Source organism: Panthera onca, chromosome C1 (assembly GCF_046562875.1).
Source record: "Panthera onca isolate mPanOnc1 chromosome C1, mPanOnc1 haplotype 2, whole genome shotgun sequence".
In the NCBI taxonomy this organism is placed as follows: domain Eukaryota; kingdom Metazoa; phylum Chordata; class Mammalia; order Carnivora; family Felidae; genus Panthera; species Panthera onca.
The window spans coordinates 34,462,951-34,481,430 of NC_138346.1; the positions used below are offsets into that span (position 1 = coordinate 34,462,951).

Below are 18,480 nucleotides of genomic sequence, written 5' to 3' on the forward strand. Positions count from 1 at the left end.
TACCAGAGAGGAAGGAAATGTAGAGCAAGAAATCTCCAGATAACTGAAGGAGGTCCCCTTCAGTCATTGAGTACTAGACTGAGTACTCATTCACTGACGAGTGAAATACTGGAGGCAAGAAAAAGAACCATTGAAAATGTTAGGTAGAACATTCTAGGAGCTCGTATAGCTAGAAATAAACCATTTTCCTATATGTCAAAGAGGAAAGACTCATAACACATGTGACAGAAAATAGAAGGCTATCATCTTAGTAGAGAGACTAAGTCATCCTTACCTTAAAGGCGTTTGGACAATACCAACACCAATAAAGCTTAAAAGCAAACTTCAAAAGAGTCCAACTGTTTCTATGTATATTAATGTACATCAAAATAAAGTAAAATATTAGATTAACGAAGAAAGCAAAATCTAGCAACCAAAAATGTAAAATTTCTCAGTCTTAGCATCCAGTAAGAAAATAATAAATACATACAATGGTAAAATGTACGTGTAATTGGAGACTCATAGGAGAAACTTAAAAAATGTATTTGAAGAAATAATGTCTAAAAGTTTTTCAAATTTGATGAAAGGTGTAAACCCACAGACCCAAGAAGCTCAGTGAACCTCAAAGAGAATAGATCTAAAAAAATTCTCAGACATATCATAATCACATTGCTGAGAATCAGTGGTAAAGAGAAAACCTTAAGGGGATGGGAGAGGAAAGCACATTTATTATAGGGGGAGAAATATACAAATAACAACAGACTTCATGTTGGAGACTATGCAAGGCAGAAGGCTATGGAATGTCATTTTTAAAGTAATGGAAGGAAAAACCTCACCAATCTAGAATTCTTTAAAGAGTGATGGCATTTTTCAAAATAGAAGTTAAGAAACCCTTTCAGCAAGCAAAGTCTGAGAGAATTTATTGCAAGAAGACCAACACCACAAGAAATGTTAAAGGAAAGTTACAGCAACAAAATGTTGGAATAAGAAGCTCCAAGTTCTTGTTCCCTTGAAGAACATTGAAAAAGCATTCAGAAGCTATCTGAACAAGCTTCATAGGAGCTCTGGAAAACAAAGTTTATGGAAACCAAACAAATATCCAATGAAGAAAAAGCCATCTTCAAAATATTGGGAAATTTCATGGCATTTTTACTCACTCTTGCTCTATCCCCTATGTTATGGCAGCACTCTTGGTCTTGAGCAGTGTCAGCCCAGTTCCCAGTTAACTTCATTGAACTAGATAGAGCATAGGAAGACCTTTTGTGCAAATCATTGTGTGTGGATGTTTTAACCTTGCTGGGTGGATACATGAAGGCCTGACTAGTTCAGGTCTATCTCATATAACTTGGAATGCAGGCTGGTCAGTTAGGTCCCTGTCAAATGAGTCTGCCTCTATTTTAAGATACTTTCTCAGAAGATTCTCCCAACAACTTCCAGTTATGTGTAGTTTGCCAGAAACTTGTCACATAGTTACCCTTGTCTTCAAAGGACACTGGAAAATGTAGCTTTTTTTTTTTTTTTTTTTACGCAGGGGACATTTCTGCCTAAATGCTAAAAAAAAATTATGTTCGTGAGATCATATATATTGTGGTAAGGCAATTATTAGTCTTTGTCACAGAGAACAAGAAACAAGTTAGAAGAGTAATGTTTGGCAAAGAGATGATAGTGGCTTGTGCTACAGTGGTAGGGTTGATGGTGAGATGTGATTGAACACTTGATATATTTTGAAGGCAGCAACCACAGGACTTAATACTGGATTAGATATGGATGGAGAAGGAGATAAATTAAAGAGTTATACTTAAGTTACTAGCCTAATAATTCAGTAGATGGTAGCACCATTAACTGAAGTGAGAAAAGACAGAGAAAGGTCAAGGTTTTGTGGGGGTTTTGGAGGGGAGGGAGGGGAGCAGTCTTAGTAATCCAGAATTCTTTTTTGTATATGCTGTATTTGAGATGCTTATTATACAGCTAAGTGGATATCAATACCTTTTTGATTATCTCGAGATACCATTTAGAATTTTTTTCCAAGGATCACCCTCCCCTCACATTCCTCAGAAATATCTCTATTTACTCCAGGGTTTGTTCTGTTCATATTAATTCTTCACTTCCATGTATTGATTTTCCTCATATATCTGGTAAACTTTGTTGGCTCATTTTATATTTGCAAATGAAGTAATATGTTAATTGTATAGGTATGCTCTGTGTGACAGGCAGGCTTCCCTGGAGGGTATATGGGGATGGAAGAGGGTAGGCAGGATGGCTGGGGACCCAACAACATTTCCAGAGAACCCATGTGTTTAATCTCCTAGATGGAACTTCCTTTTCTTTCTTTTTATACCCTTTCTATTACCTGATGTGGAAATATAAGTGACAGCAAGCTCTACTCTGCTTCCCCATCAAGGCTCAAAACTCATAGGATCTCCACCTACACAGATGGCTCACTTTCTTTAGAAAGATGTTTTTTTTTTTCTTTTCTTGATGTTTTGGGTGAGTGACTGGGAAAGACAATGCTCCCAGCAATATATGCTCTGTATTCACTGAGATAGAGAAGATCCAGCTGTTCTGAATACAGCTCTTTAATTAATAACTATGACAATTACACCATTATCTGATTCTCTTTGTATATGCTGACCTTGAATTTATTGCTTCTCAGGCCCACCTGAGTTCTGTTGTTTAAGGCTCTAACTTTCTTGATGGGGATTTTCATTCAATTAATTTCATTTTCTTTCATATTTTCTAAATTTTCTCAACTTTCTAAATCCTTGTGTCTCACCTTATTGATTTCCAGTATTTCCATGAGACTTTTCTTTTTGAAATATTATTTTCTGTTAATTTACTGGAACCTTGGGAGGTAGGAGAGAATAGAACCACATGTTCAGTCCATCATCTTAAAGCTCCTATATTGGTTTGTTTTATTGCCCTTTTCTAGCTTCCTGAGATGAATGCCTAAAGCATGTCTCCCCAGTATAAATGTATTGGAGTTTTTATATTCAGTAGTGTTCCATGTTCATCTAAATAATAATACAGAGTTAAACAGAATAAAAGTTAATAGTTTCCTATTTCCTCTCCTCCAGAGATGTTAGCATTTTATATCCTTTCATACATCCTTTCATGCTTACATTAGGGAGGACTTTTTGTGTCTTTTACAAAAAGGAGATTTTACATATATATATGTACATACACACCCATATACATACATACATACACACACATACATACATAATCACTATTCTTCCATTTCCTTGTCATATTTCATTTATTTTTAATTTTTCTACTAAATTTATTTAAAATAATGAGATTTTAAATGTTATAATTTAAACTTTTTAAGGGAAATTCAAGCAAAGAAAAAAGCAAAAGAACAGGTGTGGGAAAGTCTGAGATATATTTCAAGAACTCAGAGTTAGACACATTTGTCTGAAAGGGAGAAACCATAATGGGGAATATTGAGAAACTTGTAGAAATAATTTAGTCAATGTGTTAAGGCAATTAAAAATAGCAAAAGTGGTAAGGTGCTGAAAATTTAGGAATAAAGTTGTGTTATTAACTGCTTAATATTAACATATAAACCAAAAGTGTTACAGATGGAAACATCATTCATTGAAATGTTATTTTAATTAACTTGGTATATATGAACATTCTGTCTAAAGGAGATAGTTTATCAGCAAGTGGCTTGTAGTACTATGTACTCTCAGAGTGATGGTGTCAAGTTTTCTCTAGATGAGTTGTCAGTATGGATGCACATTACTGCAGTCTTGATTGTGTGATGGAAAATTTAGGACACCTAAGATTTAGGCTACTAATCATCTGGGTAACTTGGGGCAACCAACTTCAACTTCAGATCTTGTATAAAACGAGGAGGACTGGAATATCTCTAAAGCACCTTTCATCTACAAAAATTCAGTGGTTCTGTGATTCTATACCTGCTCCTATACACCCTGATCTAGCACCAAGTGTTTCCTTAGTCAGCGTTAAGTAACCTATTTAGCAATTACAGTTTAAAGAATCATTGAAAGTGCTATATATCCCAATATCATATCAAATGCCATTTATTATCTAAAGCATTTTACAACCTTTTAAAATGAGATTACATTTGCTCTGATAATTCTATTTCTTTTCTATTTTGGTTTCTGCTTGACGTTGCTCTGTATTGTTTTGATTTTATAAATTCACTAGGCTGAATATACTATCAAGGAAGCTAAGATTATATATGCAAATGTATTATATATGTATAGATTTCTTTGATAATTGGCAAAGTAAATTATAGTAGTTATGAGAAAAATACTTATTTAGGTTTTAAATTGTTATATCTTTAATAACTATTGAAAGAATAAAATTATCTTGGGAAATATCCTTGCATAACAAGCATTCTAAAATTAAAATTTCTCTTTTTATAAGGTGATTGTTTCACCAAAGGAATATATTTCACCATCTTTCAGACCAGAATATATAGAATTCAAACCAAAATATCAGGTGAGTCCCAAATTATCCTATCCCAATAACAATTATATTTAAATACTAGTTTTCTCTAATACTTTATATAATTCAATGGTTCCTAAACCAGACTACCCATTAGAAGCATCTGGCTATCTTTGAAAAAATACATGTTCTCAGGTCCTACCTCTGACCTGATGAAACTAAATCTTGGAATGGAGTCTGGGAATCTATATTTCTCAGAAAGACCCAGGGGATTCTTATGCTATCACCTGGATATCAACTAACTTTTGAAAAATAGATATAATAAATTGTATCCATTACAATAAAGCTTAAACTACTAAGTTGAAATAAACTAAAATATTAGGCTGATTATTTCATATTTTGCCTTTTTCAACTGGATAATATATGTTATATTAACAAACACAAGAATATGTTTGGCAAAATTGGAATAAGAGACTGCATTCCAAAGACTATTTCATGATAGACTAACTTGATTCCCAGAGCTACAAAACTGCTCATGGATATTACACTGGAATTTCACTGTAATCCAGAATTTTTTTGTACTGCTCTCTCTTAACCATTTCTGAAAGACCTTTCATCAAAAAGCAAAACTCTACTGTGACATGCTAAGGAGTGGGTAGAACTCATCATCATTGTTGAAATTCTCAGACCTAAAAGCAGATGATATATGCTCCCAAGTTAGTCTTTGTAAAATATTTATGATACTTTTAATGGGATATCTACTACTTGCTTTGCATTATAAAAATGTTCTATATTGCTACTAAAATGGTAAGTATTTCTATGGATAGGACTTAGATCCTGATGTTAGCCATTGTCTAAATAAGTGCAGGTAACACTGGAAATTAAGTTTTTTAAAAAACTATGTATGAATGCTGTTTAAGTATTTTAAAATATTCTAGGTAGCAGAAAAGCTCTTGGACACAAAATAGTATCAGAATTATGACTTTTAAAATTTGCATTAAAATTTTCATCATTCCAATTTCAAATATTTTAAAATAGTTTTCTCTTTATAGAAGGTAGGTGGATGAGTAGATAACTTGACAGATTTCTTAAAGAGAATTTAACTAGAAAATTTATTATAAATTCAAATAAATACTATAGAATTTCTTACCTTTTATTTTTAATATTACAGCTCCAGAAATTCAACTTTAAGAATGGTTTTGATCCTTTCATAAGGAATATAAACAACAAAATGTCAGTCAGAAAAAGGAAAGACCAAGATATGTCCAGATGCAGAAACATTTTAAGTACAGAGGTTATAGAGCATGAAGACCAAGATCCTCCTTACCCAACATATTCAAAAACTGCAAGACCTACTCATAAAACCTGGCCATGTGATCCTGGTAACACCACAGTAAAGACTTTAGACACTAAGACTAAGTTAGCCTGTGATCCTGATTTCATTACAATAAAGACTTTAGACACTAAGAGTAATTTCGCCCGTGATCCCACTATGACCACACTAACGACTTTAGATAGTAAGAATAAATTAAAAGAAAGACTACCAAATGTATCTCTACCAAACTTTGAAGGAGAATCATCAATGACTGGAAATGTAAATACATGTCGCCTCTCAAAATCATTAAGTCTTACTTCCCACCTAGAAAATTTAAAACAATCAGTGATGCTCAAGTCAATTTTAGGTAAAAATCTGCAAGACCTATCAGATGAATTATTTTCTAAACCAAAGGTTCCTATGGACACTGAAACAAGAAAGAAAAGTCGTAGTTCTCCACTTTTACATGTTCATGATGAACCACCAACTAGTGTGGAAAACAAAGTATTTGAAAAAGTTCAAGATTTAAATAGCTTGCTTTCAGAAAAATACATTGTAAGTTCAAAGTCTCTTTTAAGACAAAAAATTAAAGATATTCCTGCAGATTCACTTTCAGTAGGTGAACCAAGAAATTCTCCAGAGGTAGAAAGGGAATTTGTCTCTGAAAAACACTTGGAGTCTGGTGAGATTGATTTTCCAATTAAAAAAAATAATTTCAAAAAGAAAAATTCAAAAATTGAAGTGTCTAGTTCCCAACCAGGTGTAAGTAGCATTGCACATGATTATGTTATAAAGCAAATATTCACTGCACCTATCTTCTCAGAGTTGGAAATGGGAGTGAAAGAATCGAGTGAGATACCAATAAATTTGCAGAATCAATTACCCACTGCTTGGGAGAGTTTATCTTCAAACATTCTACTTCGCTATGAAGAAAATGATGATGAAATAGAATTGCCACAGGCCAAATCTGTTATAAGCCAGATAATACAAGCATTTCCTGTAGATAGTCTTTTAGAATCTGGGGTAATTAAAGTGATAGAATTAAATAAAGAATATCAAAAGAGTTCCATGCTGGATACAGAGACAGCATTTGCTGAAGAAGAGCCAAAGTATTCCACAGAGGATTGTTCAGAAACCCAAAGTAAAACAGTACCTCTTTCAGAGCAGAATATACTCATCATTCCCAAAGAAACTACTTCTTTTAATAGAGTCGGATATGTGGATGAAAGCCAAAACATACCCCTACAAGATCCAAAATATCAGTTAACACCAGATAAAAAAACAGATACGCTAAATAACAGTCAGAGGTTTGATAGAGAAGAAAATGATCTGAATTCTACTTTAGAAAATTTAAGTAACTCATTAATGGGTAAACTTAATGATTCAGATGTAATAATGTTAAAATCCTTTTTAAAACATATGTTTAATATTTTTTTCAAATATAATCAGTCTGAAAGAAGACAACTAGAAAAAGAATTAGAAAGATTAATCCAGCATCCTTTTCCAAATAATACAGAAGACCTTGAAGAAATCAAAGAGAATTTTGATAAAGCAGATAAATTAGACAGTAAGCCTATTTTGAATCCAAAGCTGCGTGTATTTCTAGAAGAACTCTCAGAGTCAGAAATAAAAAATTTAAAATCTGAACTAAGTAAACATATCCAACATTACCTTGTAGAAAGACTTTCAGAATCTGGACACATCACTGAAGAAGACTTACCAAAAATCTATCACAATCTATATTTGATGAATGAGAAAGCAGAACCAAAAGGGCAGAATATTTTTCTAGAAAAATATTCAGAAACTGTGAAAGAAATCATGTCTTTTGTAACTAATTTTAATCATCATTTCATAGATAAACATTTGGAAATAAAGCTAAGATCTTTTTTAAATGAAATTCTCCAAAACTATTTCCTAAAAAACCTTTCAGAAAGCAGTTTATTTAAAGAGACAGAATCTGAGACTATACACTCAAACATGTCTTCTCTAAGATCTAGAAGTGCCTCAATATCTTTTCATGAGTTAGGACAAGACACTTCAAGGGGGAGTTTTGGTGAAAGACTTGACATACACATGAAATATCCTTTAAGTAAATCTCTACAAAACTATCTTATAGGTTTATCAGAAAATGAAGTATTAAATCTAAGAGCTGATTTAAGCAAACACCTCCAGAGTCTTTTTATAGAAAAACTTTCAAAATCAGGACTAATAACTGAAAGTCAATTAGAGGGGATCAACCAGCATATAAATTTGATCAATACTAGATCCATACCATTAAAATGTGTATCACCAGAATTATCTTTTAGAAAAGAAAATCAATTTATGGAGGAGATTTCAGAAAGGCAAAATAAATATTCAAAAATTGTTCAAAAAACCACTTTACAAAAAGTTCCTGAGGATAGACTTATAGCAACAGAACTGACCAAAGAGAAAGAAAAAGAATATTTTTCCTTACAGAATATTAAGGAAAATCCATCAATAATTGAGGAACAGCAAAGATACTGTCCTAAAGAAGGAGCCAAAACACTGAAATTAATTAAAGCACAACCTTCTTTCAACAAAAATACCCAAGCAATTCCATTAAATAAGTCATCAGAAAGACTTACAGATACAGTACTTAAGAAACAAAGGAGTGAACATAGTTTTATGCAGCTTCTTCGAGCAGAAAATTGTGACTTTAAAACAGAAGTTCAAGACCCGCATAGTTGGAGTGGTAAATCAAAAACAGCTCAGTCAAATGCTTGCTTTGAAAAGACACTAAAAACGAAGTCTCTTGAAAAAAAAGAGCATAATAACATCTATAAATTGATGGCACAAGAAAAACTTGAAACAGTACTGTCACCATATCCAAGAATTCCTAATTGCAAAATGCGAGATGAAAATGAAGAATATATATACAGATACACCTTTCCTTCCAGGCAGACTAACACTTTAACTCATTTCAATTTAGAGGCTGGGGAGAAATCAAAGTTAGAAGACCAGTATTTTCAGAGATTGAAAGGAAATAATAATAATAATAAAAAACATTTAGTAACATTTGCACAATACAAAAAAATACAAACTCTTTCTCTAAAGACAAATGGAATTTGCAATGAAAAATGTGCCAAATTCCCTGAATTACAGTCGTTTAAATATAAAGTTGTGGAAGCTGAGAAAAACTCAAAACCATCCCTCTTCCCAGCAGTATTAAAGAGAGAAAATGTAAAGCCCAAGGTCCGAAAAGAAAGAGACCATGTCAACAAACAAAAGAAGTCATTTAGCAAACTAGTTAGGATACTACCAACCACACTGCCCACCGCGAGAATTCTAAGGAAATCTGTTCCAAGGACATTGCTTCATTGGACTGCAAGAAGAACTATACATGTAATACTGTTTTTCTAAGTCTACTACTTTTGTATTTGGCAAGAATTGTAAATAATCTATTTTAGGGCATATATATCTCTATGCAAGTGTGTATATAACCTTCATAGATAACCCCCAAGATATACAGACCTTCAAATTAAAAAAAAAAAAATTTCTTCTGACATTCAGATTTCACCTTACCCAATTAAAAATGCAGTCACAAAATCAGGGGACTCAGTGCCTTAGTATAAAATAGATAAAGGGTACTCCCTCTGGAGCATGAATTAGAAAGGCACCCTTTCCTCAGGGAAGACTGTAGACTGAGTATCTAGAGCCAAAGCACATAGCCCTGTCTATGGAAAACTGGCTGGATTTCAGCCGTGACTCAACGCCTCAGCCAGGGGCTGCAGTACAGGCACAACCTATACAATTATTGGCAGTGGCTGTATACTATGAAAACATAGCTGGGATTTTGTTTTCATGCAAATATAAGTATTTTTCAGATTACTGAATTATCTTTGTTTCAGTAAACAAAGATATTATGTGTCAGTTATTGTGATAAGCATTAGGATATGCAAAATTTACAATCTATTGGATTATGAGTGGAAAATTTTTAATTTAACTTCTACTCTCTTCTATTACCACTGCCCTTCTTTTATCTTATGTGCTGAGAAATTTGAGAATTCAAATCTATTTATAATATTAACATAAAACAGTTAGGAAGGTAAAACTGCTACCAGACTTTATACAAACCATTCTGAAGCAAAGTTAAAATCTAGAAATAGAAGGGACTTTAATTTTCTGGACTGCTGCTCTTCTCTGTTAGTATATATAGACAGGCATGACACACAATTGGGAGAACCCATAAATCCCAAAATGATATTACATAATTTGATGTGCATAATCCTTTGAATGAGAAAATAGATTTATAACAGTTGCTTTGAATTTGCTTTCCATAGCAAAGCAAATATTTACCTTTAGTAAATAGTAAAACTAGTAGCTGGGAATATATTATCAATTTAGCGTATACCAACTTTGGATTTCTCTTTTCTGTCTAAAGTTGGCAATTTAGCATTGAGTGAGCATATGTGCCTACTGGAAAAAGGAAGTAGAAGATGCGTCCATAATTTGGGGAAAGTAAAGACTTTCTGAAGTTCCTGTGGACAAATGGAATCTTTAATGTCACTTTTCCAAACAGAAGAAATTGTGTTTTTATTATATCATATGAGATCATACAGGGTCTCAGAAACTTTATCCTAAGAGTGGGCAAGAGAGGTAGAGTTATCTTTACTTTCCTCTGTTAAACCAAAGTACCTAAAGTTTTCTCTCTAGTGAAGTTGACAACAGAGAAAGAGAATTGAATGGTAGGAGGGCGTTATCAGATCATCAGAAAGACTTGCTCATCTGATTCTTTTCTAAAATCTGAGAATCTCTCAAAGGAATCAAAATGGAAGACAGAGAAATTGAGTTGTAGGAGCATCCAGAAAATAACCAGTTGTGTGGGTGTCCATGCCCTTCCACTGGTATTCTAGTATCAGTTATCTAATCTGTGAAGCAAGAATTATATATTACTCACCAAAGTAGCAGAAATTCCCTTAATAATGTGGCTTACCTAATTGCTCCCCTTAACATAAGAGGGGAGAGGAAGAATGTTTCCTTGCCTTCTTCAAACCCAGGCAAAATTGTAAAGTAGATAGAATTTGTCTTTATACTCTTTATACCTCCTTTTCTGTAAATCTCTTTCTTACTGCCTCAATTCTTCTCAGTCCTGCACAACCTCTTCTCACCCTCCAATTCTATTAATTCATTCCCACCTTGTCTCCAAATCAGAGTATCTTATTCCTTTGGTGTGGCCATCTCTGCAAAGCGTTAAGGGACAAGATGTTCAAACTGCAGAGGAAACTAGTTTATACTAGTTTAGGAATGACTAATAGTTCCATTCCCTCTTAGGGATAATTGTAGGTTATTACATGTTTATTATAAAATATAGCCATAGTATATACATTTGAAAAAAGATAAAAGGAAAACAAAGCCCATAATCCCACCACCTTAACCATCATTTTAAAAAGTTGGTGTGTATTCTTCCAGTTATTTTCCTAAATGTTTTACTTGTTTACTTTCAGAATGTACATAATTTTTTTACTTTAATATAAATGGTATGACTGTATCTTTATATCCCAGGCTCTTTATGTATGTGTGAAAGTATATTAAAGAAGATGTTTATTACTTTTTAAAAAAGAATGAAACCCTGGATAATATAAAGTACGAGTTCATGACTTATATTTGGGATTGGGGAAATTTCGTTTTGGAGAAGAATAATAGAGTTCTTCTGGCTGACTGGCTTTGTCTAAAAGTCAGTTTTAGACTTTTGTCTAAAAGCCAGTTTTAGACTGGGTGGCTCAGTCAGTTAAACATCTAACTCTTGACTTTGGCTCAGGCCATGATCCCAGGGCCATGAGATCAAGTCCCGCATGGGTCTCTGTGCTGAGTGTACTGAGTATGGAGTCTGTTTAAGATTCTCTCTATCTCTCTGCCCCTCCCCAACCTGCATGTGTGTGCTCTCTTTCTCTCTCTCTTAAAAAAGAAAAAAGAAAAACAGATCCTTTGAAATAATGACACTTATTTTTTAAAGCATGTTTTCTATGATAGTATTTAATAGGAGGCATTGGGTGTAGGATCTGATTTTGGGGGCTGCCTATAAAATATTTGGTGCTCTCATTCTTTGTCTTTAACTGTTGATGTTACAAACTCCAGTTCTTATAAATTTAAAATGTTCTTTTAAGAAAACTAACTCACCAACCTGATCTTTTATTTTAATATTTAGGATTGTTCGGATAGATTTGAGGATATACCTGTGAGCTCATTTAAGCATGTTGAACAAGCAAAATCAAGAGCAACACTTTTAGGAAAGAGCCCAAATTATAGCCATAATCAGTTAAAACACTTTGCAAGACTGAATACTGCTCCAGAGGTTAACAAACGACGAGAAAACTACAATGGAAAATTTACAAGTCCTCGAATGGTTTCAGCAGACTTAGTTCATATAAATGATGCAATCCCAGATTATGAAATCCATAGAATGCGGCAAAAAAAGAAATTAAAAGAAAATATTGAAAAGTGTTCACTCATTTGTGATATTATCCAAATGTTAAAAGTCCAGAATGATATGTAAGATCAACACTCATAATATCATTTCTCCAGTTAACAAAATGGTTTGGAGATCTGTCCTTTTATGTGATAGAAGTCAGCAACCAAATTTCATCTTGTTAGAACCATTTTGTTTTAATTAAAATGAAAAAGAAGCACTTTTGATGTAAATGTGTTTTTGTTTATGAACCTTAAGAAAAAACCAAAAAACACATATTCAGTTCATATTTGCTAAGTTTTATTTTCCAGCTTTTCCCCCTTTTCACTAGATAACAATATCACCAGTTGATAGTTCTCTGATTTCCCAAATCTTTGTTATTCTCTAAATTATTCCTGTCCACCCAGTTTTCAGGGTCTTTACAGTTATTTATGTTTAGCCTTTTGTTATTAATATACTCTTATTTTTCAATTCTAATATTTTCAGATTCCACAGTATGTGATTCTCTGGGCTTATAGAACATCTATTAATTTTAATATCATCTGATAACTGCTTATTTATTTATTTTTATGGTTACACTATAAATAAAGATAATAACAGATTTCATACTAATTCCCGAGGCACCTCCTAACTTACTTACCTTTCTAACTTACTCAAAAAACTATATAAGGGCCTCTTTAGTAGCATGAAAGTTAGGAAACCACATAAAACTGTAGAAACTGCAAAAATAGCAAAATTGACATCAGATTTAAATCAGAGACTTACAAGAATTGGTTCTGTTCTTTTTTAAAATTCAAGTATAATTAACATACAGTGTTATATTCAACAATTTTATATATTACTCAGTGCCCATCTAGGCAAGTGTCCTCTTTTTTTTTTTTAAGACTAGGTTTTTTTTGTTTTGTTTTGTTTTGGTTTGGTTTTTTTTTTTTGAGTTTTATTTATTTATTTATTTTTTTTTTTTATTTTTTAATATATGAAATTTACTGTCAAATTGGTTTCCATACAACACCCAGTGCTCATCCCAAAAGGTGCCCTCCTCAATACCCATCACCCACCCTGCCCTCCCTCCCACCCCCCATCAACCCTCAGTTTGTTCTCAGTTTTTAACAGTCTCTTATGCTTTGGCTCTCTCCCACTCTAGCCTCTTTTTTTTTTTTTTTTTTTCCTTCCCCTCCCCCATGGGTTTCTGTTATGTTTCTCAGGATCCACATAAGAGTGAAACCATATGGTATCTGTCTTTCTCTGTATGGCTTATTTCACTTAGCATCACACTCTCCAGTTCCATCCATGTTGCTACAAAAGGCCATATTTCATTTTTTCTCATTGCCACGTAGTATTCCATTGTGTATATAAACCACAATTTCTTTATCCATTCATTAGTTGATGGACATTTAGGCTCTTTCCATAATTTGGCTATTGTTGAGAGTGCCGCTATAAACATTGGGGTACAGGTGCCCCTATGCATCAGTACTCCTGTATCCCTTGGGTAAATTCCTTAAGACTAGGTTTTAATGTTTATTTATTTTTGAGAAAGTGAGACAGAGCATGAATGGGGGAGGGGCAGAGAGATAGGGAGTCGCAGAATCTGAAGCAGGCTCCAGGCTCCAAGCTGTCTGCACAGAGCCCAATGCGGGGCTTGAACCCACGAACCATGAGATCATGACCCGAGCTGAAGTTGGACCCTTAACCGACTGAGCCACCCAGGTGCCCTATAGGCAAGTGTACTCTTAATCTCCTTCCCCAATTTCACCCATCCCCTCATACCCTCCCCTCTGGTAGTCTTCAGTTTGTTCTTAAGAGTCTGTTTTTGTTGTTGTTTCTGTCTTTTTTTGTTGTTCATTTGTTTCTTAAAAATACATGAGTGAAATCATATGGTATTTGTCTTTCTCTGACTGACTTATTTCCCTTAGCATTATACCCTCTAGATCTCTTCATATTGTTGCAAATGATAAAATTTCATTCTTTTTTATGGCTGAGTAACATTCCAATGGGGTGTGTGTATCATATCTTCTCTATCCATTTTTCTATCAGTGTGTACTTGAGTTGCTTCCATATCTTGGCTATTGTAAATAATGCAAGAAACATAAGGGTGCATATCTTTTCAAATTAGTGTTTTTATATTCTTTAGGTAAATACCCACTAGTGGAATTACTGTTTCATATAAGAATTCTATTTCTAATTTTTTGTAAAACCTCCAAACTGGTTTCCACAGTAGCTGTACCAGTTTGCATTCCTACCACCAGTGCAGCAGGATTTGTTTTCTTCACATCCTTACCAACACTTGTTATTTTTTTCTGTTTTTTATGTTAGCCATTCTGAAAGCCATGATTTCCCTTGTGGTTTTGATTTGCAGTTTTCTGATGGTGAGTAATGTTGAGCATCTTTTCATGTGTCTGTTGGCTATGTGTATATCTTCTTTGGAAAAACTTCTCTTCATCTCCTCTGCCCATTTTTAAATTGGATTATTTGTTTCTTTTGGGGTTGAGTTGTATAAATTCTTTATATGGTTTGGATACTAATGCTTTATCAGATATATCATTTGTAATTATTTTCTCACATTCAGTAGGTTGTGCTTTTGTTTTGTTGATGGTTTCTGTTGCTGTGCAAAATCTTTTTATTTTATTTCTATGGCTGATATCAAAGAAATTACTGCCTATGTTTTCTTCCAGTAATTTCATGGTTTCAGGTCTTATATTTAGGTATTTAATCTATATTGAGTTTTTGTATATGGTATAAGAAAGTGGTCCTGTTTCATTCTTTTGCATGTAGTTGTCCAGTTTTCCCAACCTCATTTGTTGAAGAGACTGCCTTTCTCCCATTGGATATTCTTACTTCCTTTGTTGTAGATGAATTGATCTTAAAAGTGTGGGTTTATTTCTGGGCCTTCTACTCTGTTCTACTGATCTATATGTTCATTTTTGTGCCAGTCATACTGTTTTGATTACTACCTTGAAATCTAGGATTGTGATACCTCTAGTTTTGTCTTTGTTTCTCAAGATTGCTTTGGCTATTCAAGGTCTTCTTTGGTTCCATACAAATTTTTGGATTATTTGTTCTAGTTTTGTGAAAAATGCTCTTGGTAGTTTGATAGGGATTGCATTAATCTGCAGATGGCCTTGGTTACTGGGTAGTAGGGACATTTTAACAATATTGGTTCTTATGTCATCTTCAATTTCTTTCATCAATGTTTTACAGTTTTCAGAGTACAGATCTTTCACCTCCTTGGTTAAGTTTATTTCCAGGTATTGTTTTGGTGTAATTGTAAATGGGATAGTTTTCTTAATTTCTCTTTCTGCTACTTCATTATTAGTGTGTAGAAATGCAACTGATTTATGATATTAACATTGTATCCTGTGACTTTATTGAATTAATTTATCAGTTCTGGTAGTTTTTTGGTGGTATCTTTAGCATTTTCTATACACAGTATCATGTCATCTGCAAATAGTGAATGTTTGACTTCTTCTTTACTGATTTAGATACCTTTTATTTATTTTTGTTGTCTGATTGCTGTGGCTAGGACTACTAGTACTTTGTTGAATAAAAGTGGTGAGTGTGGACATCCTTGTCTAGTTCCTGAATTTAGAGGGAAAGTTCTCAGCATTTCACCATTGAGTATGATGTTAGCTATGGGTTTTTCATATATGGCCTTTATTATGTTGAAATATGTTTCTCTAAACTTAATTTGTTGACAGTTTTTTTTTATCATGAATGGATATTGTACTTTATCAAATGCTTTTTCTGCATGTGTTGATCATATGGTTTTTATCCTTTTTCTTATTAATGTGATGTGTAGTGTCAATTGATTTGCAAATATTGAACCATCTTGCATCCCAGGAATAAATTCCACTTTATTGTGGTGAGTGATTATTTAAATGTATTATTGTATTCCATTTGTTAATATTTTGTTCAGAATTTTTGCATCTATGTTCATCAGAGAAATTGGCCTGTAGTTTTAGGCTTTTTTCCCATACTGTCATTATCTGGTTTTGGTATCAGGGTAATACTGACTTCCTGGAATGAATTTGGAAGCTTTCCTTCCTCTTCTATTTTTGGAATTTGAGAAGAATAGATATTACCTCTTCATTAAATGTTTGGTAGAATTCCCCTGTGAAGCCGTCTGGTCCTGGACTTATGTTTGTTGAAAAGTTTTTTGATTACTAACAATATCATTGTTAGTAATTTCTGTGTTCAAATTTTCTATTTCTCGCTGATTCAGTTTTGGAAGTTTATATTGTTCTAAGACTTTATTTATTTCTTCTAGGTTGTCCAATTTGTTGGCATATACTTTTTCACAATATTGTCTTACAATCCTTTGTATTTCTGTGGTGGTGTTATTTCTCCTCTTTCAGTTTTAGTTTTGAGTTCTCTCTGTCTCTCTGTCTCTCTTAATTTTGATGAGTCTGGCTAAAGATTTATCACTTTTGTTGACATTTCAAAGAACCAGCTCCTGGTTTCATTGATCTGTTGTTTTTTAGTTTTGATTTCATTTATGATTTCAATCTCTTCAAATATGTTGAGACTGTGGCCTAATGTGATCTATTCTGGAAAATGTTCCATGTGCACTTGCAAAGGATGTTTTAGGATAAAATGTTCTGTATATATCTGTTAGCTGCATCTGGTCCAATGTGTCATTAAAAGTCACTGTTTCTTGTTGATTTTCTATGTGGATGATGTCTCCATTGCTTAAGTAGGATGTTTAGGTTGCTTACTATTATTCTATTGCTATATACGTTTCTTCTTTTATGTTCCTTAATAGTTGCTTTATGTATTTTGGTGCTTTTGTGTTGGGTGTATAAACATTTACAGTCATTATATCTTCTTGTTGGATTGTTCCCTTTATGGTTATGTATTGTCCTTCTTTGTCTTTTTTTTTTTCCTAAGGTCTATTTTGTCTGATATAATATTGTTACCCCAGCTTTCTTTTCACTTCCATTTGCATGATAAAAGTTTTTCCATCCTTTCATTTTCAATTTGCATGTGTCTTTAGATCTGAAATGAGTCTCTTATAGGCAGTATATAGATGGGTCTTGCTTTTTCATCCATACAGTCACCCTATGTCTTTGATTGCAGCTTTTGGTCCATTTACATTGAAAGTAATTATTGATAGATATGTACTTACTGCCATTTTGTTACTTGTTTTAGGGTTGTTTTTTTTAGTTCTTTGTTACTTTCTTCTCTTGCTCTCTTCTTTTGTGGTTTGATGGGGTTTTTTTTGTAATATGCTTGGATTCCTTTCTGTTTATTTTTTATCTGTTATAGATTTTTGATTTGTGGTTACTGTTAGGTTTATATATAATATCCTAAGCATATACCAATCTATGTAAAGTTGATGGTCGCTTAACTTTGAACTGATACTAAAAGCACTAAATGCTTACTACCCCCATGCATGTTTTATGTATACGGTATCATACATTATATCCTTTTATTTTGTGAATCCCTTGACTGATTCTTATGGATGTAACTGATATTACTGCTTTTGTGCTTTAACCTCTGTTTTTTAAAATTTACATTCCAGTGTAGTTAACATACAGTATTATATTCATTTCAGGTGTATAATATAGTGATTCAACAATTCCATATATTACTCAGTGCTCATCAAAATCAGTGTACTCTTAATCCCCTTCACCTATTTCACTCCCACCACCACCACACACATCCCCTCTGATATCCGTTTGTTTGTTCTCTATAGTTAAGATTCTGTTATTTAGGGGCGCCTGGGTGGCTCAGTCGGTTAAGCGTCCGACTTCGGCTCAGGTCACAATCTCGCGGTCCGGGAGTTCAAGCCCTGCATCGGGCTCTGTGCTGACTGCTCAGAGCCTGGAGCCTGCTTCAGATTCTGTGTCTCCCTCTCTCTCTGACCCTCCCCCATTCATGCTCTGTCTCTCTCTGTCTCAAAAATAAATAAACGTTAGAAAAAAAAATTTTTTTTAAAAAGATTCTGTTATTTAGTCTCTTTATCCCCGTCTGTTTTGTTTCTTAAATGCCACATATGAGTGAAATCATATGGTGTTTGTCTTTCTCTGACTGACTTATTCTGCTTAGCATTGTATTCTCTGGCTCCATCTATGTTATTGCAAATGGCAAGATTTCATTCTTTTTTATGGCTAAATACTGTTTAATTGTATATATGTACCTTATCTTTTTTATCTATTCATCTATCAATAGACAGTTGGGCTGTTTTCATAATTTGGCTATTATAAATAATGCTGGAATAAACATAGGAGTGCATGTATCCCTTTGAATTAGTGTTTTTGTATTCTTTGGGTAAATACCCAGTACAGAGACTGCTTGATCATAGGGTAGTTCTTTTTTTAATTTTTTGAGAAATCTCCATATTGTC

At 33.4% G+C, this 18,480-nt stretch overlaps 1 protein-coding gene across 7 annotated transcripts in view; it reads left to right on the top strand.

Moving 5' to 3' along the window:
- The window catches only part of CATSPERT (catsper channel auxiliary subunit tau), a 160,186-nt gene extending 147,829 nt beyond the window's left edge, over positions 1-12,357 (top strand). For 5 of the 7 annotated variants that reach the window (XM_078451010.2, XM_078451013.2, XM_078451011.2 and 2 more), the window contains 3 exons: positions 4,375-4,449; positions 5,567-9,073; positions 11,877-12,357. In XM_078451010.2, coding sequence (XP_078307136.2) covers positions 4,375-4,449; positions 5,567-9,073; positions 11,877-12,224 — 3,930 coding nt within the window. In that variant the 3' untranslated portion in view covers positions 12,225-12,357. The remainder of the gene's footprint in view (positions 1-4,374; positions 4,450-5,566; positions 9,074-11,876) is intronic. The other 2 variants (XM_078451014.2, XM_078451015.2) reach the window with 2 other exon arrangements.
- The last annotated feature ends 6,123 nt before the right edge of the window (positions 12,358-18,480 follow it).